Source organism: Rhinichthys klamathensis, unplaced genomic scaffold, assembly GCF_029890125.1.
Source record: "Rhinichthys klamathensis goyatoka isolate OS25496 unplaced genomic scaffold, OSU_Roscu_1.1 h1tg000234l_1, whole genome shotgun sequence".
Classification (NCBI taxonomy): domain Eukaryota; kingdom Metazoa; phylum Chordata; class Actinopteri; order Cypriniformes; family Leuciscidae; genus Rhinichthys; species Rhinichthys klamathensis.
In genome coordinates this window covers 223146-248593 of record NW_026606757.1, presented here as the reverse complement: position 1 = coordinate 248593, position 25448 = coordinate 223146, and the positions used below count along the sequence as shown (strand labels likewise).

Sequence of the window (25448 nt, the reverse complement as noted above, 5' to 3'; positions counted from 1 at the left end):
AGAAGCAAATATATTTATTAAGTAGCTATAACGAAGTTATATGTTAAGTATTATATTTCACCAGATTTTATAGTGTAAAACATATTCAAGTGCGAATGAGAACGGTATCGAGTGGGATGCCAGGTGTGCAAACCCCTCCCCCCCCCCCCCCCCCAAAAAAACGAATATTCGAATGTCACATTTTCAAATCGAATACCAACCCACCGAGTCTTCAAAGTCACCAATCATCAGACCAGGCGTCGTTTTTTCCAGTCTTTTATTGTCCAATTTTGGTAAGCCGTTGAATATATACACTTACACTCCATTATATACTCCATCGTTGGACAACAAATGATAGACAAAGCCCAGCCAGGTTTATTGTCCTGTTAAAGACTTCATCCCCATGCAGGGTAAAAGCGCTCATTAGATCGTGGTGGTTATAACCGGGGCAGAACTGGTTTGTGGCCGTGAGCGTAATGGTGCACGTTCCTGTGGCTTAGCTTGAACAGCCTGTTCCCGGTCACTGTATTTAGCATCATGACGAATCATTACAATCGCCTTTAAGTACTGGTGCAGTAGGCAGCGGAAAAGTGCTCTAGCGAAAAGAATGCTGATCCAGTTGACCATGTTTTCCAGGGTATGGAGCAGCCATTAAACATCCACTGTTTTAAATTGACATTCTCTGATCCCAGATAACTCTTTCTGTAGGATAAAGTGCTGCATTGCATAAGTCACAAGAGATCAAATCTGTTGAGGCCTCTGGGTCAAAAGTGCATTGAAATTGAGGTGGAGCAAAACCTGAAAAAAAGTTAGTCAAACTGCAAGGACTGGACTTCAGTAGAGTTGACGTGATTGGAGGTGGTACCGTGGTGAAAGCTGGTGTTTATTGAGATGTGCGTGAGAGTGTGTACATGTGGTCTTCATTAATGGCCGCCTCCAGAGAGACAGGGCTGAATTGGCAAATCGTCTTACTGAAGGACAAGCATGTCTGCTGGGCGGATTAGCAACACATTGCAAGAGGTGGAGCAAGAGCAGCAGAAAGAAAAAAAAGCAGAACTGAAATATGCACAGACTTTTGGTACTGCCCCATCCCCCATTTATTGTTGATGTGCCTGTTGGTTATGTGAGGAGACATGGAAGTGTTTGTATAAGTTACAATCTAAATACCAGCGGTGGGAGAGAACATATCAGATGTAACGCCTTTTTTTTTTCTTTTTTTTTTTGACAATATAGTAAGGGTGCTCCGATTGATCGGTCGCCGATCATAATTGGCCGATAATTGCTTTGGGATGTGTGATCGGCGGTCTCTATAAAGGCCGATCCAGAAAAGCCGATCAGATGACGTAAAACTCGCGAGACAATTTTTTATGCCCTAGTAAAAATGGCTTCACCGGTCTGGCAATTCTACAAGGTGTGTGGAAAAGACAATTTATTATTAATCTGCAATGTGTGTACCATGCCGCTGCCAGCTTGTCAAACTGTGCAGCCTCTCTGCTCAACCTGTAAATAAATCCATCGATCCGCAATATACGTTTGAGTTCTTCAATGGTCTAGTGGTAGATATTTTGCCAAGCGTGTCAGAGGTTACGGGTTCTAATCCCCCCTCGTATAGTTTTTTTTTCTCTCATCAAAACTGAATATGTTCATCAGTTCACGTTTGTGTGCATTTTATTTTGTGATCTCACCGGAATGAATAGAGTCTCCACAACGGCGATAGATTGAAGCGTGAAGATTGCACGAGCCACAGAGAACACTGTATCCATGACACTGATCGCCGCGGCAACGAGCGCGCAGCTTGAGTAAAAAACAACACCACATTTTAGCGCTAGATTTCTTATTTAATAGCGAACTAAATGAATGCTCTGCTAGTTAACTGGAGATGTTTTATTTATTTGTATTAGGTACATCCGTGCGTGCCTCAATGTTACAAAAATTGGTGGGGGACAATATTGAACCTTAGAAACTAGGGGTGGGAGAAAAAATCGATCCATCGATGCATCGCGATTCTCTCTCCAACGATTCTGGATCGATTCTGAGAATTCCAGAATCGATTCTGAGCTTAGTTTTTAACCAGATGTGCGATGACGTTGAGTTTGCTTTAGAAACACCCGTATTCTGCTTGCTTCCAATTCCTCACACACATACACCACTCGAACCTTCCGTAAAATAATCTTTCATAAAGTTCGGAAAGGTTGAAGCGAATTACAAGGACATTCACAGGCTTCATTGCACAGGATACGCTGTGAGAGACGCGCGCTTTCTTTGATGTTACACGAAGTGATCATTTATGTGGTTTGGAATGCAGTGGACTTATATATTCAAAATATGAATCTCAATAAGTAACAGAAGGCTGCTTTCAATTTCAAATGCTGACGCGCGCTTTGTTTGTGAGACTGCTCGCGCATGCGGCTGTGCGACTCCGTGTAGTGGTTTAATGTACTTGTGCAAAATTAACGTAAACACAGCCAGTTATGTCTTAAGGGATTAAACGGACAGGACACACCGCATTACTTCTTTTATTTCAAAAGAGATGCGTGCGTGAATGCAGCTTAATAGATCTCCCGCAGTCTATGATGTCATAGTAAAAACAACAGTAAAGATGAAGAAAAATCACTCACAGTTCTTGAATGGAAAACGTTCAGATAATCTATAGGCTACTGAAAGCACTTTTTGTTTGTTGTTTGTTATATTTTTCTACGCTCCTCTTTATTATTTGTTATATTAGTTTAAAATTCTTAACATACAACTGTTTTAATTAAAAAAAATTAATTTGTAGTTATTTTTTTAAAAGTACTTAATTACTTATGTAAACTAATGAATTAATAAGGGGGGGGAAGATAGATAAAGAATCGTTCTGGAATCGGATCGTGACTCCCAGAATCGGAATCGGATCGTGAGGTGACCATAGATTCCCACCCCTATTAGAAACAGTGGTGGGACAGACTTCACTGGATCTAAACAAATCAATCTAACCATAGATGTGACCAGTAGTGGTGGCTTTCTTAATCCGTAAAAAAAAAAAAAAAAAAAAAAAAAATTACCAAAATATTGATGCTTAAGAAGTATTTTTATTTGTTTTTGTGTTTTTTTTGCTGTGCACTTTACTACCTGTGGTCCTTTAAAGGGATAGTTCACCCAAAAATGAAAATTCTGTCAGTATTTACTCACCCTCATGCTGTTCCAACCCCGTAAGACCTTCATTCATCTTCGGAACACGAATTAAGATATTTTTGATGAAATCTGAGAGCTGGATCATTCCTCCATACTAGTCCATAGGCTTCTTCAGGGATTGAAACTTGCCGGCCCCGAAAAGTTATTAAAGACATCGTTAAAATAGTCCAAGTGACTACAGTGGCTCAATCTTAAGTTTATCAAGCGACGAGAATACTTTTTGTGCGCAAAAACAAACATAAATAACGACTTCATTTCAACTATTCATTTCCTTCTCTTTGGGCCTCTAGTCAGTTAAACTAGTGTAATTGCGTAGAGTTACGTCACACGTAGGCTCACTATTGGCCGACGCTGATCATGTGGGTGATGCGTGTGACGTACAACAACAGATCGTACGCTGTTAAACTAGTAACCTGACTCGAGGCCCAGAGAGAAGGAAATGAATAGTTGAAATAAAGTCGTTATTGTTGGGGTTTTTTTGCGCACAAAAAGTGTTCTCTTCGTTTGATAAACTTAAGATTGAGCCACTGTAGTCACTTGGACTATTTTAACGATGTCTTTAATAACTTTTCGAGGCCGGCAAGTTCGATCCCTGAAGAAGCCTATGGACTAGTATGGAGGAATGATCCAGCTCTCAGATTTTATCAAAAAATATCTTAATTCGTGTTCCGAAGATGAACTAAGGTCTTATGGGGTTGGAACAACATGAGGGTGAGTAAATACTGACATAATTTTCATTTTTGGGTGAACTAACCCTTTGTGTATTAGAAAAACTGATGGCTGACTGACTCAAAACATTATTTTGGCTATAGCCTTTTTTGTTGTAGTTTTTAGTTTAAAGTAGTCTAAAGCTAAATTTAAAGACTCAGATGTTCTGTCTTTTATCGTTATTTTATTTTATATTTTACAGGAAAGTTGTATTTGTCAAGCCCTAAGCTGTTCCCAATAAACAAGCACAGGCTGCTAATTTAATATGCTGGACATGTTGCTTGCAAATAAATACACTGGTGTCAATTCATGATACTTTGTCTTCTCTTAATTGTAATGTACATTGATGTTAAATATAGTTTAATAAATAATGCTACATGATAAATAGAAGGCTTCAAATAGACCCTGTGATCGGTATTGGGTGATACAGATTCCAGTAATCGGGTATCGGTGATCGGCCCCAAAAATCCTGATCGGAGCACCCCTACAATATAGTACAGTCCAACTACTTTAATTCTGTTTCTTTGGATTGTTTGTCGAAATGGGGGGAACATAATTTGTCATTGATTGTTTTTTTTCTAGAAGTCAGAAGTCACTTTGTCTTTTTTTTTTAATAATTAAATATGTGGTTTTTAGTGGGTAGTTGACATGTCCGTATACTCCTATATCAATTTCAAGAGTTATTAGGTTAAAATGTACAGTATGTTTAAGGAAAGTTATATCTTGCGTCTTGTGACTGGTCACCACCAGTTTTTTTCTTTTTAGATTGTTTTAAGAAAAATTTGCGCTGGTTATAACTCTCTGACGTATTACACACTGTATACTTTCTCAAAAGCAAAGTCCTCCCTTACAGCACAATGATTTACAAACACTTTGCGAGTAGATTAGTTATGGATGATTTTAAAGCATTACAAATTTAAAGTTTGATTTGTTTCCAAATTGGACATCATAAAACATTATATATACAGAACTGATCCAAATTATACAACTGTTATGTAGCATAACGCCGTGTCTACACCAGACGCAAGCGACTCGACAAAAGCAGATAGAACCCATTGTAATCAGTGATGCTACACTGGATGCGGCACAACACAAGTTCCCGACAATAAAATGATGCCCCATTCTATTTCTGACATACTCCAAATGCCTGCGCTACTGCTATTGGCATTTGTGGTCCTGCCTGAAGCGTTCTAGTATTCCTGAAGGCATTGATTAGCTTGTTCAGGTGTGTTTGTAATCAAGGTCTTCAGGATAAATAGAAAGCTACAGGTAGCTAAACTCTGCAGGACAGTGGCCCTGGGACCGAAGATGCCCATCCCTTTTGGCAGCAGCAGGAGTGTGTTGTGTTGACTGACATAATATTGATTTGCCATCCGTGAACAAACACTGAGCAGGTAAACCATGCATGCAAACTAAACCATAAACACAGCTCTTAAAGCAACTGGAAAAACATAGAGCCTGTTTTCTTTATGCAAGATCTAAGAAAACCTCTTTCTACTTTTGATTTGAAGTGTTATAGATTTGGTTTGATTTGAAGTGATATTTTTGTAACCAATAGGGGACAACTCTGAATTTTCCTCATCTAGGCTATTTTAATAAGCTTTTGGTTGCCTATTTCTTTGCATGTTACTGAAGATTTAATGTATACAACTAGGGGTGTAACGGTACACAAAAATCACGGTTCGGTACGTACCTCGGTTTTAAAGTCACGGTTCGGTACGTTTTCGATACAGCAAAATGTAAGAAATGCCAGAGAAATTTCCTATTTGTTAAAAGAAAAAATATTTTTTTAAATAATTGTGAGTTTTCCTACATCTTGAAACTTTCAGGTTTATAAATGGGTGTCATCTTTGAAGGATGAACAAATAATGTTTTGGTCATCACATTAAAAATAACATTTAGCCTAAATATATGAAGAGTTCAGATGCAAAAGCCATTTGAAATTTTCTTTATTTTTATCAAGCTTGTATATTTAAGTTCAGTAATTTCACTTAAATGGCAATGAAGATTACCTATTAATTGTCATTTGAGTGAAATTACTGAACTTAAATATACAAGCTTCATAAAAATGATAATTCTAGAAGAAAATTTCAAATGGCACTTAGAGGCTTTTGCATCTGAACTCTTCAAATATTTATTTATATAATATTTGAGTTTTGAAGTGCTGGAAAAAGATGTGTGAAGTACTTGAAAGCATTTCACTATTCCAGCCAAACTGGTTACAGTTATGGTGAATGTTGCTGGTCTGTGGACGTAAAGTATTACTAACTTAGTTCATTCACGGCACAATATTTCTCCTGGTGTCCACGTCAGCGCTGTTTGATCTAATAGAAATCTACGGTTAATAACGGAGAAATGTGAATGCTTCTCACTAGATCTCGCAGCGATGTTATTACTTCAGTGGCGACTTCAAATGTTTTCTTCACTTGATCTTAGCGCTGTGTAGTGACAATGTCGCTTGATCGAGATCGGCTCGCGCTGCACAGATGTTGCTGGTCCGAACTCCGAACTGATAAACGATCCGTGAAGCACATGAGTAGCGCAGTTTCGTTCCGCTTTCTTTACGCTTGCCATTTGATGTTGCGCAACGTTGTGGTGGTCGCGCCAGCGCGAATTTTGTCGGTAGGAAAAATGGTCCAAGGAATCGTACGGTTTGTATTCGTACCGAACCGGAAGCCTCGAACCGGAACGGTTCAATACGAATACATGTACCGTTACACCCCTATATACAACTGATTGCATAAACATGATTTGTAGGAGACATGAACTTCTTCAACTCTTTCCCCCTGATTGATGGAAATTTCTGTCATTTGAATACGCTTGTTTTCACTGTTATACTGTAGGGGAAGCTATTAGGCATCTTCTGAAAAAGTTCTGAATCTCCTGATCAAAAGACATGTGAAGAAGCAGAAACAAGTGATAGCATATGTAAGCAGATTAGTGGTCGACCGATATTGTTTTTTTGTTTTTTTTTATGGCCAATATCTTAGAGAGCAGGGTAGCATATGTAAAGCCTATATATTATATTATGTTATATTATATTATATTATATAAATTGGAAATAAATTATTTGAAAATTAATTAAAAAATACATCTCTAAATTAAACAGACTTACTTTAAATGGCAACTTCTTGATTCTGTAATACCGATTACAGTATTTTTCACAAATAAAGAAATTGTTGGAACAAATATGAATAAAAAGGAAGTAAACACTAAACAACAAGGGACTCGTAATCTGGTAAGTTTGTGCGCACTGGGAATCATATTTTTTGCAAATAAAGACAAGGTAAGTCATTTTTACTTACAGCACAGTGAAAATGACATATGACAGTGGGCAACTGAATATAGTGCAGCATAGTTTGAAATCAAGGGTTTGAAGTATGTTGATCATGCGTCTCCAGTGAAGCTAAACGCTTCTGTCTGCAGTCAATTCACACTGACAGAATACACTCATTCATGCACTTCAGAATAGTTTATATTGCATGTTCAGATATTCATACAACAAAATATTCTGGGGCCATGAAAATTGTGAAAATGGTTAAAAATTTAAAACCTAACCCTAACCCTGGAGGTGGATGGCAACTTTTAAAACGCTGGCAGGGAAAATGTTAATGCTCCAAGTCTCCGAATTTGTATAGTTCACCAAAATTAAACTAATGTCAGTTTATTTTTTTATTTTTTTATTGGAACACCAAATTTTTAAAGAATCTTCACACAGCTCTTTCTTTATTTTTTTTAAGTTTGAAGGGACCATCTGTCAAGCTGCCAAGAGGAAAAATAACATGTAGTACATGTAAACATACATGGTACAAATATTCACAGTAACCAGAGCAGCTGATGACTCTAATGGAAACTGATTTCTGCTACACCTTGACGATTGATAGCAGTTAAACCTGTTCCTCAAAAGCAGGTTTAACCACTTTAAAAAAAAGTCCTTAATTGATTTCTGGGGGAAATGTGATCACTAGTTGTTTGCTAGAATGACATTTCAAAGAAGAACTAGTCAGTGATGGAAATGCTAGATACACAAGTAGACCCCTAAAATTAACTGCTGAGGAAACTATCTTTAGCACCATATGCAACTCCTCTGATCTTGCTCTTGCTCTTGCTCAGATTGTTCCACAAAACCCAGACAGCTGCTTTTCCCTCCTTAACCTGTGGTCCCTTTCCTTGCATCCTATATGGCATACAAAAAAAACAGAACCAACACATTTCAGACCTTACTACGCATGTTCAGACTTGCACATGGGCCCTCTCTTCCTCTTCCAAGAGTTGCTGTGGCAACCAAAATCTGCAGTCACCGATTGGCTGTCTGAATCTGAGCTGGGCCGTTTTTCTTTTTCTTTTTTTTGCCTGTTTTCTGTTTGTTTAATTTTCTTGCAGAGAACTAGAGGCTTTTTAAGCTTTTTTTCATGCTCAATTAGTTAATGTTTACCCTTTAGCAGTAAAGTCTTACTGCACTTGAGCTTGACCATGAATGCATCTTTAATCGTTTCCATTGCCTGGTTGATTGTGTGATCTGAACTGTCTGCAAAGCTTGGATAAATTAAGCGTAGTAGTTGGAAACGAAAGGTGTTTTCTTGTGGATCTTTCTAGAGAATTGTTCACAATAACACTAAGTTACCACTATTGCTACTCACAGTGGGTTGATGAGAGTATAATATTGTGTGAGATCACGACACTTGTTGAACTGCCCAGTTGTTAGTGTTGCTTGCTAATACTTAGCATGGACAGTCACACAGCTTTTTAAGGAGAGTGTTTACATAGCCTGACTTAAAATGAAGTACAGACTCTGGGTAAAACTTTAGGATGGGCTCTTTTAACTTTAAGACTTTAAGATCTCTAGACCTTTAAGCAACCTTCCATTGCGGTGTATTTTGCATGGTCGTACACCTAGAAAGTTAGTCTAGTTCTTCTTTATTTACTCAAGATCCTAAAGACGGTGTCTCAGGGATGGAACTCAAGTGGAACCTTGAACCAAAACATTTGAACTATTCCACTATCATCAATCCTGAATGTCATTCAATCTAGCCCCATGGAAGGCCAGTGCTATCAAGTCACACTGAGTTACTTAGAAGCAACTCAATCCCCCCTCCCCTTCCAGCCTCCCACCCTCTGTGTAAATGCCCATCCAATGCATGTAAATAAACACAAGACTCTTGGAATATTCAGTTCTGTGATGAAATGGGGTGTGCATTGACTTATGATGTAATTGTTTAATTATTTTGTTATTACAGACCACCATAGTGTGACTTAAACTGAGGCAGTCTCAACTGCAAGACAGCATAGTGACTTAAGCTAATTCACCAAACTTATATGGTAAATGTGAAGAATTTGTTATATTCCAGAACCATATTTGTCACTTTTGACCAGAACATTTTGAGCTAATGTAAAATTAGCCCAGCGCTTTGAATCTGGATTCTAAGAAGTAGCAGGCTGGATAAGGTGTCCGTCTGGGCACAAGGTTACCCCTCAGTGCGGCGTACCAAAGTGGCACTACTCTCTAAATTTCTATATGAGGGATCTGTCGTTCACTCCCCCTGCCTCGAGTTCAGCAGTTCTCAGAAAATGAATAACTCCTTATGCTCGATGTCGTTTTGCCAGTAATGGACTCCAGATGGCTGTTGCCTTTCAAAGTTGAGTTCAAGAGAAGGGGTGTGATATGAGCAATATAACTTTTTTTTACTTATCTTCCAGGCTAGCAAAAGAAGAAAAAAAGTCCCAGATCCTTTGGACTAAAAAAGACTTATTTCTAATGGCTTAAACACCCATTTCCTCATGTGTGTGTTTTTTTTTCTTCTTTTTTTCATTTAGGCAGCCTCCAAGCTTTTAATTTGAGTCATTCCTTCTAAGAAACTCTGCTAACTGTAAAGATCCTCTTGATACCTCTATTAAAAAAAACTCTGTAAAGGGAATCCATTCATAATATGCTGTGTTTGGATCTGTGGCCTCGGACGCTGCTAACAGTCAAGCCTTTTAGAAATCCAAGCCTTTTAAAATGCTGTGCACCGAATCCAAATAAAGCTCACGCCAGTCCCGCAGCCCTTTCATGCTCACACCTGGACTTGTAGATCTCAGTAATCCTCTACCCAACACCAGAGGCTGCATATTACGGTCTGTTTACTTTATACTTCTCGTCCACCTCCACTGCACACTTAATCATATCCTACCGGTCAGCACCAGCCTTAAACACACTTAGATGTGCCGTCCAAACGTGCTCCTTGCTGCACCACATAAATGCATGAAGATGACTATTGATCTATGTGTCCTGTGACTGTGGGGCATGCTTTAAAGTTCTTGTTTTTCTTGGAGGCTTTGAAATGATGGTGTTTGGTGCTTAATGAAAAGCTAGTAGAGTTGTTCAAAGGTACCTGGTGGCTTTTTGGTATGATTGTTTAACTTTCTCTCCTTTAGGCTCAAGCACTCTGTTAGACCTGACTGAGCAGTTTACTCCTCCAGAGATGGCACCACTTGTACTCCTCGAGCTCCTTGAGGCCATCGAAAGGAAAGGTGAATCCATTACGCATATTTTTTTGTCGTAATTATTACTTATTTATTTTTTGTGCTCAAGTATTAACTCGCATATAAATTCTGTACAGGTCTAAACAACCCTACTCTCTATAGAAATTTCACTGCTGGAGGAGGGCTGGATGTCAGACAATGCTTTGATAATTGTAAGTGACGCATTCCATTAGCTGTAGCCACTGTTAACTGTTCTGTCCATGCTGAGTGCGAAATGCAACAAAATCACAGCCTTTATCTAGCATGCCTGGATATTCCTGTTGTACTAATTTTCCAAACACTCCAACCCAAAGTATTAAAAGTGACATCTCGTCTCACACAATTTCTCAGCCATTCAGAATTATTTTAGAAACCGCATATCAACACCCTGGCAACCAACCAGAACAACCTAGCATTGTAACATTGAGCACCACTTTCAATGTGATGCTACAAATAGAAACCGAACGTCTGTCGAAATCGGTTATCACATGTGAATCTGGTTAGGAAAAAAATGATTTGATCGAAAAGATTTATTGTTTGTCTCTGTGTGGCTGATTAGTATACGGTGCTAGCTTCATTCCTTCCTGTCTCACTGATGTTTGTGTTCTGTGAATCAGACCCTGCCTTGGCGGATCTTGAGCAGATGGACCTTCAGATGTTGTGTGATGGTCTGAGGAGGTATCTTCAAGATCTACCTCAGCCTCTCATCCCCTCTATGATTTACACTGAGATGATGCGCATCGCTCAAGGTGAGTTTCCATAGGATTACTGCACATCAACATTAGGTCAACAGCCCTAAAACTCTCATGGGATTTCTATGACATAGTATTAATCCATGTTAGTGTGAATCATTGGAATTTACACTTTGCTCCTAAACTGTTTAAACTGATATGAAATGCTGTTTCTTAAGTCTTTTTTCTTTTCTTTTTTTAAAATCGGTTCACTCAGTTGTCATCTTAGTAAGGGGTTTTCAAACTTTTTGGAGCCTGGAATCTCTTACAGGGGAGATACATTTCCTAGGACCCCCTCATAATAATAACAGTGACCAAAGTTAATGTGGGTGGGAGTAATGAACATAATATGGTTGTTTTATTGGTGCTAAAGGTTTTTTTAATAATACAGCACAATTATATTATTTTCCGGAAAATAAGTCGCAGCAGGTCAAACTTGCGTTGTTGAGAGAGTAAAAGAACACAGATAATTTGCAGTGGTGTGTGTCACATTTTATTATTACATTTATGTCTACAAACCGGAACGTTGGTGGTTCAATCCCCGGTTCCACCTGGCCAAGTGTCGAGGTGTCCATGAGCAAGACACCTAACCCCGGCTGCTCCCGACGAGCTGGATGGCGCCTTGCATGGCTGACACCGCCGTCGGTGTATGAATGAGTGTATGAATGGGTGAATGTGAGGCAAACTGTAAAGCGCTTTGGTGGTCATTGGGTCTCTGAAAGCGCTATATAAATGCAGTCCATTTACCATTATTACATTCAAAATTAATGTAAAATACTGGTAAATATAATGCAACGTTAACAGACATTATAAGACTATAAACATGCATTACTTCCCCTCATTCCAAATCCTTTAAATTTAATGGTAGCCTATTCAGAATGCAACAAAAATGTAAAAAATATGTGTAAAATAAAAATAACTTATATTCATTGTTCATTCATTAATGAATTACAAACAACATTTATTTTAAATGCCAAGCCTATAACAAACTTATTTAAAGGGAAAATTAAACTGAACCCTACAGTGGGCTCACGCACATCTCATTCGACATTAATTGTTTCCATGAATGAATCGTTATTAAACTGTTATTACTATAACTACTAACTACTAAAGTATTATTTATTATGTAAAGAAGTCTTTGTACTTCTCGTGTCCCAATATCCACTTAAAAAAAGCATTCACATACACAGAAAATGTGTTTGAAATTACACTGCGGCAGAGCGATGCTCACGCGGCCAGGCACAGCCTACCCAACAGACAAATTCAATTCAACTGAATAACTTTTTTTTGTTTAGTTGTCTGATTTAGTTCTCCTATGGTCCTTTAAACCAAACTTAAGGGCATTAAAACCAAATGATGCATTTCTCATTGATCTCATTTCATTATAAGAGCCACAGGGTGGAGCTATTGTTCTAAAGATTTTTGTTAGCCAGATGGTGAGCCTCTTACAATGGTAGTAAAGTAACACAAGGTGTCACAGTCCCGTGACATTCTAAAAGCAGCAGACCAGGCTCATCTGTTAAGATTGTGTGGTTGAATCATCACAGCGCATACTTTTATCAGTACACATGTTCCAACACTTATCTGATTTTGTGTCTACCAACCCCAGCCAATTCAACTGCGAAACGTATTCCAGGTGTTGTATTGGCCGTTGAATTTATCTTCCCTCACTGTGTGACTGCCAAAAGTTTGTTCTGTATATGTACAAAATGTTCAGTGTAAACTAGCATGTATCCAATTTGAGAGAGAACAGTGGTGTTGTTTTTTTTTTTTTTTTGCTTTGCACTTCTCTTTTGGGTAGTGTAAAGTCACGTGGCTGGAAACAGGATATCTGTGGTTAATAGACCTAAAGCAAACCTGAAAACTTATCTGCTACATCAGGGCTGTCAACCAATCATCTCTCAGAATACCTTACTCACTCTGTCATTGTCTCGCTTAAGATCTTGTGCGGTTAGTTGCACGTCGAGTGCAATTTTCCACACTTTTTTGCATAAGGCCTCACTGATTATTGGTATGTTTAGCTCACTTTAAATGTATATCACATGATGCCACTTTCAGTGTTTGTAGTTGGGTGTTAGAGAGCCCTTGTTTTACACTCTTCTGTCTATGTGTCTCTTCAGAAGTGCAGGGTGCAGACGAATGCGCACATCACCTGCGGCTGGTGGCCAGCTCTTCTGCACTTCCCCCGCAGTACTGGCTGACCCTGCAGAGTTTGCTGCGCCACTTCTCCCGTATATGCCAGGCCTCAGCATCTAACCTGCTCAGTGCTCGTGCCCTCGCTGAGATCTTCAGTCCGGCACTCTTCAGACATCAGCCCACCAGGTACATCCCGACACATGCTAATGAATCATGTTGTTGCCAGCTAGCCTGCTAGCAAAAAAAAAAGATGTTTCTTTTTCCCTTCCCAGTTGTGAGCCCAGCCCAGAGGCACACATCAGGATAGTTGAAGTCTTGGTGACCAGTGAATGGAATGACAGTCAGGTAGCTCCAGGTAAGTCAACCAGTTCTCAACCAACCTTTAAATTATTTAAATTGAGTTATCTTAAGAATCTTAATTAATGCTGGAGAAAAAACCCCACAAAAGTACAACATTTAACTGATGTCTTATTTGAATAATGCCGGGTCATGGAGTCAAAAGGGTTGAGAAACATTTCTCTAAAGCTTTGCATACAGTTTAGGCAATGGGATAGTGATGGCTTACTGGATTCAAACCAGTGTTGTCCAAATAAGCACCATTGTCAAACATGCACATTTAATGATGTATTGGAGTAGATGGCAACAATGGGGGAAAGATAGGGAAAGGTACCTGGAGTTTAAATTTGTGTAATGGGCTTGCACCTCAGTTTGCCGCATGAGAAACCTTGGCTTACTGGTAAGTGCCAGCCACTAGGCCACAGCTCCAACTGATGTTCACACTTTTACAACAGATCAAAATGCACACACTACTCCAAAGAATGGCTAAAATGTATTAAAAAGAGGTGTACAAAAAAGGTAGATGTCTGGTTCCTGACAAAAATGGGAAGACAGCATTGATATTCTTAAACTCTTATATGAAGTAGCCTTTTCACTTCAGCTGATACTATATCAATGTTTAATGGCTGGGAGTGCTCTGTCGAAAAATCTGTGTTTCACTCCCTTGCTTTTGTGGGTCAGGTTCATTTAGAGATGGGACAGACCACATAGACACTTCTGCTGTGTCTGACTGTGTATTTGTATTTGTGTGTGTGTGTGTGTGTGTGTGTGTAGGCACGCTGCCCTGAACACAGACCAGTTGTCTAGTTGGGCTTTTATAGCACTAGTAAAGTCTCTCTCCCTGTCTTTATCCGTCTATCTCTCTCCCAAGTCTGGCTGTGTGACTGTTTAAATGTTTTATTACCTGTTGGGGCCTATTTATACCTTACCCTGGCATGGAGCAAGCTCAGCTGTCAGTAATTTGCACCTGCAGGAGGCTGGGTTGGGCGAGACGAGTCCAGACTCAAAAGCACACTTGCCTCCTTACTGCTCGGGCAGCTCAGTTTCTTCCTGTACAAGCTTTTACACAAACATGGGTCACACAAGTGCCACCTTTTACGGTTTCTTGTTGCCTTACCAACCTGCCCATACTTGATTCCTGCACATGTGGCGGTGTGTAGCTGTTGATGTGTGTGTTAATATGAGCGTGTGGATGCGTGTGTGCACATGTTCCTAGTTACTAGGTGGCTAATTTAAGCAGGTGGCAAAAGGCCCACTTGGAATTGGGCTGGCTTCAAGTGCGGTCTGCTCCATAGAGCTCTCTTGTTAGCTTGCAGCGGCGGCTGTTCTGTCTTGCATGCATTCTAACACACACACACACACACTTTCAACGATCACTTCCGAGGACTTTACTCCACCCCCTGGCCCCCTCCTGCCTGTGCCACATTCCCCTCCCAAAACATAAGGGTGCACAGCTCAGCAAATATTTGAACCTGAGCGAGTTAATCATGAGACTGAACCCTTGGAGCCAGGGAGAGTGAATGAGCAGAGAGAGAGAGAGAGTCGGCTAGCAGCAGTGCGACCCCAGCAATCATTTACCTAGCCGTCCCGGAGCAGGCGTCATTCTCCACCCCTCTCAGACCTTCTTTAGTTCTCCGGACACAACCTGTCACACCAACTCTTTTCTTTCCCAACTCGGATTTTGCTGGATTTCTTCAAACTGCTGCAGTGATTTTGAGACACCTGCACCAGTCAACTGGGAACATTTTTCAAGACCACAAGAGTACCATCTTTTTGGATTTACCAAGAATCACGAGTAATGCTTACCGGACAGACTTGCTGAACGAAAGGCTGCTTGACTTCTGCTGAACATGCACAACTTGCAATGTAAGTGTGTGGTTTTGGTGTCTCAGGAAGTTTGGTGTAATGATTGGGTTACTTTTATCAAAAGCAGTTAGGTAGACGGAAAATGTATCAAACTAAAGCAGCATGTCATCACTTCGGGGAGTTACTCGGTTTAAGCTCTGACAGGCTTGAATATCAGTGCTACTCTTCTGTACGAGTGTGTACTTGATACTTGTGTGTATCAAGACTAGCACTCCAAGTGCGACCTGCTACGAAAAGTGGGTTAACTTGTTTGACTGACACCGGCATGTCTGAGCATGCAAAGTGAATGTGTTGCATTATTCATCGGCTCTAATAAAAGTTAGGGTATAGAATTTCTTTAAAATGCAAGGAGTCCACTAAAATTAAAAACTGAAGTTTTAATTTATTTTTTACACTTCTTTGATGTCCCAGTGGCTGTCAATTACACTTACTGCATGACTGTTAAGCACCCCAGCTGAAGTGCCTTTCTGACCTGTCATTAGAGTACCAAGCATGACAATAGCCCACGTTCCTGTGACCATTTTAACCCTACTGAGAAATGCGGCTATTTCAGGTACCCTCTCAAGCATGTATAGCTGATCTCTACCCTCCTACAGTCCTCTGTGAGTCGCATGTGGGGATTATAAGAAGTATTTGCAAGCCGTGCCTGCCTCCTGACCTGGCCTTGTCTTTGACGTAGGGACTGCCTACGTGCCGCTGCAGCAGCGATTTTGTCTGCCTACCAGCAGAGAGGCCGTCCTGAATGCTTATGCTCAGTGAGGCGGGGCTTAGCAAAGCTGCATCACAGATACAGGAAGGGAGGGGGTGACAGAGAAAGACCGTAAAGCTTCAGTTCTTTTTCTCATTCGAAAGACGCTGTGCTGCAGTGCACCTTGTCTGTGATATAACTCCCTCTGTTTGGGAGCATCAAAACGACTTTGAGAACACTTGTGTTCCACACGGTTAAAGGATATCACTGGATCACACAGATAAGTGCAGATACATCTTTCTTTTGATGCACTTCATTGTCGACTTTTGAACGGACAAAGCACTGTTGCAATGACATCATTGCACTTAGGACTTGGAAGAAATAGAGGCAGGTGATGAGGCAGGAGTGGCCAGCAACAGTCCTGCAGCACCATTGGCTGGGGTAAGTGATGTAATGGCTTTCACTGACCCCACTCTCCAAGGCTTTTCAAAAATTGGTCTCAAACCGATGAATGCGAAGAAACTGGATTTATAGTATACATTCAGAGGAGGTTTGCAAAGAAACTGCATGCGTATCCTTCCAGATATGCAACACATCATTTGGCATGGCGGATTTAGAGAGTCCACGACTTGACTCTGGATCAGGATCTGGATCAGACCTCCTGTTTTACATAGAAATAGACGCGCCAGGTAACTCTTGAAGTTGGTGCATTACAAACATGTCATTCGTAAGTCTAAATTTGATGGGTGACAGCTCTGTCTGTGGTCTTGGATGCATTTGTTGGTCTCAAAATGGGTTTAACGTTTGTTTTCTTATGGTAACAGATACATTAGTCGTTGTGTGGAATATTGTGTATGTTTTAATGGAGGTACCACAAAGCATGGGATGATTTGTTGGTTAGATTCTTGTATCTGATTTAATATCTTTGTCTGCGAGTTTTATACCCTGTGATTGCACTAGGCAGAAAATGCTTAGCGATGATAGTGACTGAGGTGAACAAAAGAAGAGACAGTGAGTGTGCATGAGATGGTGTGGTGGGGGGGGGGTGGTTGGAAGATAAAAATAGCCCACCGCTTCAGCTCTGCCTCATGCTCCACGGAGACTGCACTGCCCCCGCTGCTTCCCGTCACACGGCCCAGCAGCCAATCAAATGCATTCTCTGCCTCTATCCAGCGAAGCAACATGTTCTCAATGGCTGAGGATTCTTGCATGATTGTGCACAATGCATTACTTTGAAAAACCCATTAATGGGTATATGCCTGCTGTCCAATGTCATTGCTTCTAGAAACAGTGTTAATTCTGTTCAGAAACACTTGTTGTAAAAGTGAAAGGATGCATCAAATAACTGATTTAAAATCCAAATTATTCCCTGTTTTGTATCTCCATGACTCAGTATTGTGATCGGTGAATCTGTGATCGAAGATTATGTGGTATAATACTGACCAGATCTGGAAATGGTGATGAAATTAGGTTTTTTGGAAGGGGCAATGAAATGCATTCTCCCTGAGTCAAGAATCCGACTCCCTGCTGAGTGCTCAAGAGGCATGTGTTCAGCTGCATTTAATGAAATGGAAGACACTGGAGGGGAGGAGGCAAGAGATCTGGGAAACTGCAGTAACTGTTGGATGCTTTTAAAACATGACTGTCGCATTGGAAGGAAACCTGCATCACTTACTTGACAGCCAAAGGATGTTTTGAGGATTTAAATTTTTCTTCAGAAGATTAGCATTCTTAGGTTGGACTGTTGTTTCATATTGAAAATACAGATATGTCAGGACGCATATATTTGGGCATGCCTGCACATGTTTTATATGTAAATGACCTTGAGTGCTGCTAGTTCATCAGCAATTAAGTTCTCAATCAGTTTCTCTCTTTTCTCTTTACAGCACTACCTCCCAAGCCACCCAAACCAACGTCTGTCACTAACAACGGTATGAACAACAACATGGCTCTGCAAGATGCTGAATGGTACTGGGGGGACATCTCCAGGCAAGTACTCATCAAACCTAGTGTTTGGTCAGAAGCATGCTTTTTTTTATATTATTATTATTATTATTAATAATGTTGCTTCTTGTAAAAGTTTGAACCTCTTTCTGTTGCAGGGAGGAGGTCAACGAAAAGCTTAGGGACACTGCTGATGGTACTTTTTTGGTTCGAGATGCCTCCACTAAAATGCATGGGGATTACACGCTCACACTGAGGTACATTCTCCTTTGTAAACCCAAGTGTGTCTCTGAATTCCTTTTTATTTAGGGTGCTTGCCTTGATGTTGCCAACTTTAAGGATTGCTCTAAATCCTTATTTTCATTGACCATACAGGAAGGGAGGCAACAACAAGCTAATCAAAATCTTCCACCGGGATGGGAAGTACGGCTTCTCAGACCCCCTGACTTTCAACTCTGTGGTTGAGTTGATCAACCACTATCGGCACGAGTCTCTTGCCCAGTACAACCCCAAACTAGATGTGAAACTACTGTATCCTGTATCTAAGCACCAACAGGTAATGGAGTTTCCTCCTGCAGAACTTTACTCTGGATCCATCTAGTTTATAACAGAAACATTTTATTGGATATGTTTTTTATTTATTTATAGGATCAAGTGGTAAAGGAGGATAACATTGAAGCTGTTGGGAAAAAGTTGCACGAATACCACCAGCAGTTCCAAGAAAAGAACAAAGAGTATGACAGACTCTATGAGGAATACACTCGAACATCACAGGTTTGCTCTCCCTAAATATATTTGATGACTTTACTATATGTATTTCAGTAAAGCAATCTCAGAGCTCGATAAAGTGCGTACATTCTGACATGGTTTTTTGTCTGCTCACTAGGAAATACAAATGAAAAGGACTGCTATTGAAGCTTTTAATGAGACCATAAAAATATTTGAAGAGCAGTGCCAGACACAAGAACGATACAGCAAAGAATATATTGAGAAGTTTAGAAGAGAAGGCAACGAGAAGGAAATCCAAAGGTGAGTTCTGAAGCTGAAAACCTCTAAAATAGTCTTTTGGAGAAAATTTCAGAAGTTTAATGCAACATCTCTGCAATGTTTCATTGCAGGATCATGGTCAACTATGAGAAGTTAAAATCGCGCATCAGTGAAATTGTGGATAGCAAACGACGTCTCGAGGAGGATCTGAAGAAGCAGGCGGCGGACTACAGAGAGATTGACAAGCGGATGAACAGCATTAAGCCTGATCTCATCCAGCTCAGAAAGACCAGGGATCAGTACCTCATGTAAGTAGCTCATCTATAGTTTCTGCACTTCAAATATAACACACAGGAAACAATCTTGCATTCAGAAACGACTACATGGAGAGCAACATAATGATTTCTGTTGCTACACAGGTGGTTGACACAGAAAGGGGTCAGACAGAAGAAACTCAATGAATGGTTGGGAATCAAAAACGAAAACCAGGACGAGTGAGTATTCTTATCACATTATAGCTGTTTTATATTCAAGTCTTCCTGCTTTCAAAAATTTAACTCTTCACTTCTTTACTACAGTCAGTACTCAATGGTGGATGACGATGAGGATTTGCCACACCATGATGAACGCGCCTGGAAGCTGGGTAACATTAACCGCAACCAGGCTGAGGCTCTTCTGCGGGGCAAGAGAGATGGAACATTCCTGGTCAGGGACAGCAGCAAACCTGGATGTTACGCCTGCAGTGTTGTGTATGTATCACTTTTTTGAGCTTGTTTGATGTTGAGGCTTTTTTTTTTTTTACCTAATTATTGGAGAGTACATGTTGGTTGTTATTACCGACATCTGTTGACATTCTTTGCAATTCATTGACTACTAAGCTGACACTCTGAGAGTGCATGTTGAAAAGGGAAATTTCAAAAGGCAATGATGACTAAAACCATCTCTTTGTCTTCTCACAGTGTGGATGGTGAGGTCAAGCACTGCGTCATCAACAAGACACCAACAGGATTTGGCTTCGCTGAGCCCTACAACCTTTACAGCTCTCTAAAAGAACTGGTCTTGCACTACCAGCACACATCCCTGGTTCAGCACAATGACTCTTTGAATGTCACGTTAGCATACCCAGTCTATGCACACCAGAGGCGATGAGGACTTGTGAACACACCCTTGGGACTCGTTAATAACACGGGAATTGAGGAAGGGCCTCCCCTTCAAATGGAGATGCCTCCAGTAAGGCTGCTACCGAGGGCTGCTTTTTGCCTTGAAACGGCTTGTCAGAAAGACAAGAAAGCAAAACCCAAAACGAACATTTCAGCCACTGAGACTTTTTGCCAGTCTGAATGTAGTTTTAAACTCACTCTCCCAAAATGGAGGACTTCGGAGGCCTTTTCCAAATGGTGCTTGTTCATTTCAAAGCTTTACCCGCTGCTGGAATGTGGAACATTGATTAAACCTCTGGAGTGAAATTTTTTTTTTTTACCTCTTCTACACCCTTACCTGCACAGTTCAGGTCCCCTTTTGTGTGTATGTGTGTGTTTGCGTGTGTACGAGAGAATGTGATGTGACCAAAACTCACAGTATCTGAAAGCTATCGGGATGTTCAACATGTTGGTGTTAAACTTTCACGAACAGACCATGGAATCAGCTGATCAAATGTAGCAAGATGGCACTTTCGAAACAGTATCTACTAGTTTTCCTGTAAGAGACTTCTACTCAACCTTTGATATGACACGTCTCGCCTGTAACAGCGTGACGAGAAGCGAATGAGATGCTTGGCATTTCCTTTGCAAGCATTATAGTGACGGACTCTAAATCCATTTCTGCTTTTATGGATTGGCATGAAAGGAATTTTACGCTGTACATACATCAAAAGCTACATGACGACACCATATTGTACCAAAAAACGCAGTTCTTTCTCAGTTGTATTCTAATCTGCTATGCAAATTCTGTATTTTCCGTCTTCTCTGCAGAGTTGTGATTTTATTTTACATGTTGCTACCCATAATATAAACTTGTTTTTATTGCTTAAAGTCTTTTTGTATGTATCTAAGATGATATTTTAAGTCTCAAAATGCCAAGAAAGGTGACTTCAGTTTTACAGAAGAAGTGAGGAAAAAAGTACTTTATTACATATTTCTTTATCAGCCGCTGGTAAAATTAAAGAGAGTATTTTATTAGTCTTTTTCACTTGGAGCTGATTTTCTCTTGGGCAGAGCCTGGAGGACATTAGTGCTGCTTCTGTCTTCATTAATAGTGATATCTGAACTAGAGCAAACATTAATGAATAAACCATGACATTTGAAATAACTGCAACTGAATGATCAATGTCACAACAACACAATTTAAATAAAGACGTTTATTTTGTGATATTCTTCCCAAATTCAACAGCGTATTGATTTGATCCTCTGGAGTGATGAGGGGGGGGGAAATCTATCATTTCGTGATAGACATGACTCCCTCTCATTCCTTGTCAACAGTATTTTTTTTCTGTATCAGAAAATCCTTAATAGTGTTTACATAGATGGATCAGCTCAGTTTGACTAGTACCCAACGTTATAGTTTGTGCCACATTCTCTAAAACGCAAAATTTTGCTACAAAGTCAGGGGAGCCTACCAGCTTGACATTTACGGCTAGCTACAGTATTTTCGCTTTATTATCAGCGACATCAGTATTGCTTTTGTCTTCTGCTCTCGTCTCACTTGGCAAATGCATTTGATGTTTTGCATAACTAAACATGACATCAGTAATTAATTTCATTAATATATTTTGAAATTGTTTGACTCCTTCTTTTAACTAGGCCCGATTGCCTTAAAATTAGTCAGTTATATGTTTAAGCAGACAGTACTGTTGTCTTCACCATTTTGAGTTTCTTGAATTGAAATAATGGATGGAATGGTGATGGTTTTTGATGGCACGTCTATACGCACAATAGTCATACACTATTATGATTTGCCCAATGAGTTCTCAAATGATAAGGTTATTAGACCAAGTAAACTAGATTTTGGTTTGAGGTAAATATTGGAACTTCACATGCCAATTCTTTTCAAACTTTTACTGCTTGTGATTTATAAAATCTAAGAATCGAGAATCGAATTCTACGAATTTATTTCAGTTGAATCTCTGCAAATGTCCCTCTAAACCTACACTCAATTTCCATGAAAAAAATTAAAAGTGTCTTTCATGGTATCTTATCTGGGGCTTTTTTCTTTTCTGTCTCCCATTTTTCTGTTGTTCAATGTTTTATCCTTTTTTTTTTTTTTTTACCTCTCGCTAAAGCCAACAAAATTCCATGTTTCACATTACCGCGATAGTCATCTGTCTGCTGCCCCTGTTCTAAGAAGTTTGTTCATTTTGTGAATCCAGTTTTTTCTTTTCTTTTTGAAATTGTATAGTGTTGATTTACAGTCATTGTTAACACAATGTTGAAATTGAGATTAACCCAGTGTGTTACAGTTCTAAAAAAAATCTTCAGATCTGTATTGGCTTTTTTAAGATAAATAAATTTGTTTTAGAAAAAAAGTCTTTGGTGTTTTATGATAATTTCTAGTCTGATTCTATAGATATAGCATTTTACTGTTGAACTCCATTTACTGTTTCAGAGACTTGAGGTTATGCAAATGTTGTGGTGTGATATGATGCACGACATTGATGTCACCAGTCACTAAATGGGCTGAAGGTTATAGAACATTTTGTTCTCACAGTTGCTTTTTACTTTTTTCAGTTCTTTCCTGGCCAACAATTCGTGAAGTTATTTCACTAAAGTGCCTAACTGGTTCTTCCGAGATTTTCAAAGGTGACAATCCAACAACAAACATTGTTTGATTTTCAAAGTGTGTTAATATTACCATGACCTACATTGGTCCAATAATGCAACATTTTTGACATGACAAGATGAATAGGAAAATGAACAATGTGACTAGCTTCAAACATGTGACAGGTTGCAATGTAAAGAAGTGGCACAATTAAATTGACTTTAGGGATCCACCGATATTTAAAGTCTGGTCAGATAAGCTTATAATTTGTTTCATGTTATGGACAATATTAAAATATTTCATCAAATATAAATAATAAAAAAAAAAAACTAAATACTAAATCAAACTTTAATATTTTTAAATAGTTGATAGTGTATGTTATTAAATTATTTTTAATTGTTATTAACTTTAGATGAGTGTTAGAGGATGGCAACGCCAACGGTAATCTAAACATAAAAGTAGGAGAAAGAGCATCCAATATTGACCAATGGGGGGGAACATTAAAATATGTATACTATTGGCAGATGACCAATATATTGAGAAAACGTAATTTTATATTTTATTTTATATTTAGCATCATTTTTTCCTTGCTACCTGTGAACTCCAATTGACACTCACTGTGTTGAAATATTTTCAGTAACACTTTATATTAGTTATGTTAAACTTCTGCAGTTAGGGAAAGGTTTCTTTTATGGTTGGTTTAAGGGTAGGTTAAGGTGAAAGGGAAGGTCAACGGTGTAATTATAGAGGTAATTACAGAAATTAATAATGGCTATAATTACATGAAGGTATTTTATATATATATATATATATATATATATATATATACACAATAAGCACATTGTATACTTTTATTAATTTAAATGTCGGTACATACATAGTAAAGACATTTAACATATAAATACAATATTTTCTATAAACTGATCAAATGATAAAAAAAAAGATACAATTTCTTTAAACAACAAATGTAATATACATTTCTATAAAAGAAATACAAATGATTAAATGTCTTTTGTATGCATACTGTTTTTTGTTTTGTTTTTTGTTTTTTACTGTTCTGATGTGGAAAAAAAAAATGACAGTATGCATACAAAAGACATTAATCTGCCACACGTTCATAAGGGCAGAAATGGTCTGGCAACTTCTTGTGTCCCTGAAATACTCCGCAGTAATGTTGATGAACTGCTGAAAGGGGGTAAGTTTGAGAAACATTTAGATTTAAATAGCACAGACACTGCATTCGTGTCCCCCTCTTACAATAGTATGTACCTTCTAAAACCGGATGTCAGATGTTTTCAAATGTGATTGACATCTCAACAGCAACAATTACTGCAGCTCTTTGAATTGCTCAAGAAAAATAATTACTTTGATATTGCAAGACTTGAGAAGTGGCTTTGAAAGTTGTGACCTATTTTCTGTTGTACTAAAGGATCTGGTTGACCATGCAGTTCTTTACAAAGCCACTCTGTAGCAAGAGTTTGTGAGACGGAAACAGTAAACCACAGACATGAGCAGTGTCAAATGCACTGTTCTCAGAAAAAAGAGAAGAGTGTACACCCGTACTCTCACATCATTCAATCAAATCTTCTGATAAGGATGCATGCCATGCATTTTCCGCCATGATGGCCAGAATTTATGCCACACGTGATTCTTATACATTTATCTTTGCATTGATCAATCAATGAAAAAACAAAACATTTCTGTATTTGTTTGTTTTAATATCTTTATTTGTCATTGTACTGAGTCAGTGCACAGGCTTTGTTATTTAGCTTAAGTCAAGTCAAGTCAACCTTTATTTTTATAGCACATTTAAAAACAACAGAAGTTGACCCAAAGTGCTTCACAGATCAAGCAAGAATACATAAACACATTTAAATGCAACACCATACATTCTATTAGCTTCAAAAACCCATTTCATGATCACAAATATAGAAAACATATATGTTTTTAAAGAAGACTTAAAAATGGCTAGCGATGAAGATGACCTCACATGGAAAGATAGACTATTCCATAATTTCGGACCCTTCGCCGAAAAGGCACGGACGGTCACCCTTAGATTTATAACGGCAACGAGGAACCGTCAATAGCAGTTGGTCAGAAGACCTGAGTGGTCTAGTTGGAGAGTAACGGTGTAAAAGGTCACTAATATTTGGGTGCAAGACCAAATAGTGCCTTGTACACAAAAGTCAAATTTTTAAAATAAATTAAGGTTAAGACACTAAAACCAGTTAAAAATCCTCTTTGGCTAAAATGTAATGTTAAAAACATAACTAACATTGTTACAGTTAAATTTTTAATTAAGATGACTTGAAATGTTTGGTGTGTTGAGGAAATGGACCAGCCTAGTGACAAAGAGGTTCAAATAGGAAATGGAACTGTTTTTTATAGGAATTCTAAAGGAAGTTATAATGTACCAACTTTAAAGTATTAGAGGGGACATAGGAAAATGTGATGTCTTGATCAATAAGACTTTTGTCTAATAGAATTATTTTTGCGTTAACTAAAATGTATCCATGGCTCTAAATTTAGTTCAATGTATTATGTCCATTCCAGGGTTTGTGTTGTTACTGTTGTCATAATTTGTATGCTTTGTTTCTCCTATTAATTCAGTGTATGTCTTGTCTAGTGAGTTTTTAGTTTCTTATTGT

At 38.9% G+C, this 25448-nt stretch overlaps 1 protein-coding gene across 4 annotated transcripts in view; it reads left to right on the top strand.

The window, feature by feature from the left end:
- pik3r1 (phosphoinositide-3-kinase, regulatory subunit 1 (alpha)) overlaps positions 1 to 21077 on the top strand; it is a 30131-nt gene extending 9054 nt beyond the window's left edge. The window contains exons 3-16 of one of the 4 annotated variants that reach the window (XM_056265493.1): positions 10273 to 10368; positions 10458 to 10532; positions 10977 to 11108; positions 13211 to 13412; positions 13499 to 13581; positions 18003 to 18105; positions 18219 to 18317; positions 18436 to 18616; positions 18709 to 18834; positions 18947 to 19089; positions 19179 to 19355; positions 19467 to 19541; positions 19626 to 19796; positions 20007 to 21077. In XM_056265493.1, the coding sequence (XP_056121468.1) occupies positions 10273 to 10368; positions 10458 to 10532; positions 10977 to 11108; positions 13211 to 13412; positions 13499 to 13581; positions 18003 to 18105; positions 18219 to 18317; positions 18436 to 18616; positions 18709 to 18834; positions 18947 to 19089; positions 19179 to 19355; positions 19467 to 19541; positions 19626 to 19796; positions 20007 to 20196 (1853 nt within the window). In that variant the 3' untranslated portion in view covers positions 20197 to 21077. Of the gene's footprint in view, positions 1 to 10272; positions 10369 to 10457; positions 10533 to 10976; positions 11109 to 13210; positions 13413 to 13498; positions 13582 to 15069; positions 15429 to 16265; positions 16558 to 16610; positions 16806 to 18002; positions 18106 to 18218; positions 18318 to 18435; positions 18617 to 18708; positions 18835 to 18946; positions 19090 to 19178; positions 19356 to 19466; positions 19542 to 19625; positions 19797 to 20006 lie in introns of those variants that run through there. The other 3 variants (XM_056265495.1, XM_056265496.1, XM_056265494.1) reach the window with 3 other exon arrangements.
- Positions 21078 to 25448: the final 4371 nt, after the last annotated feature.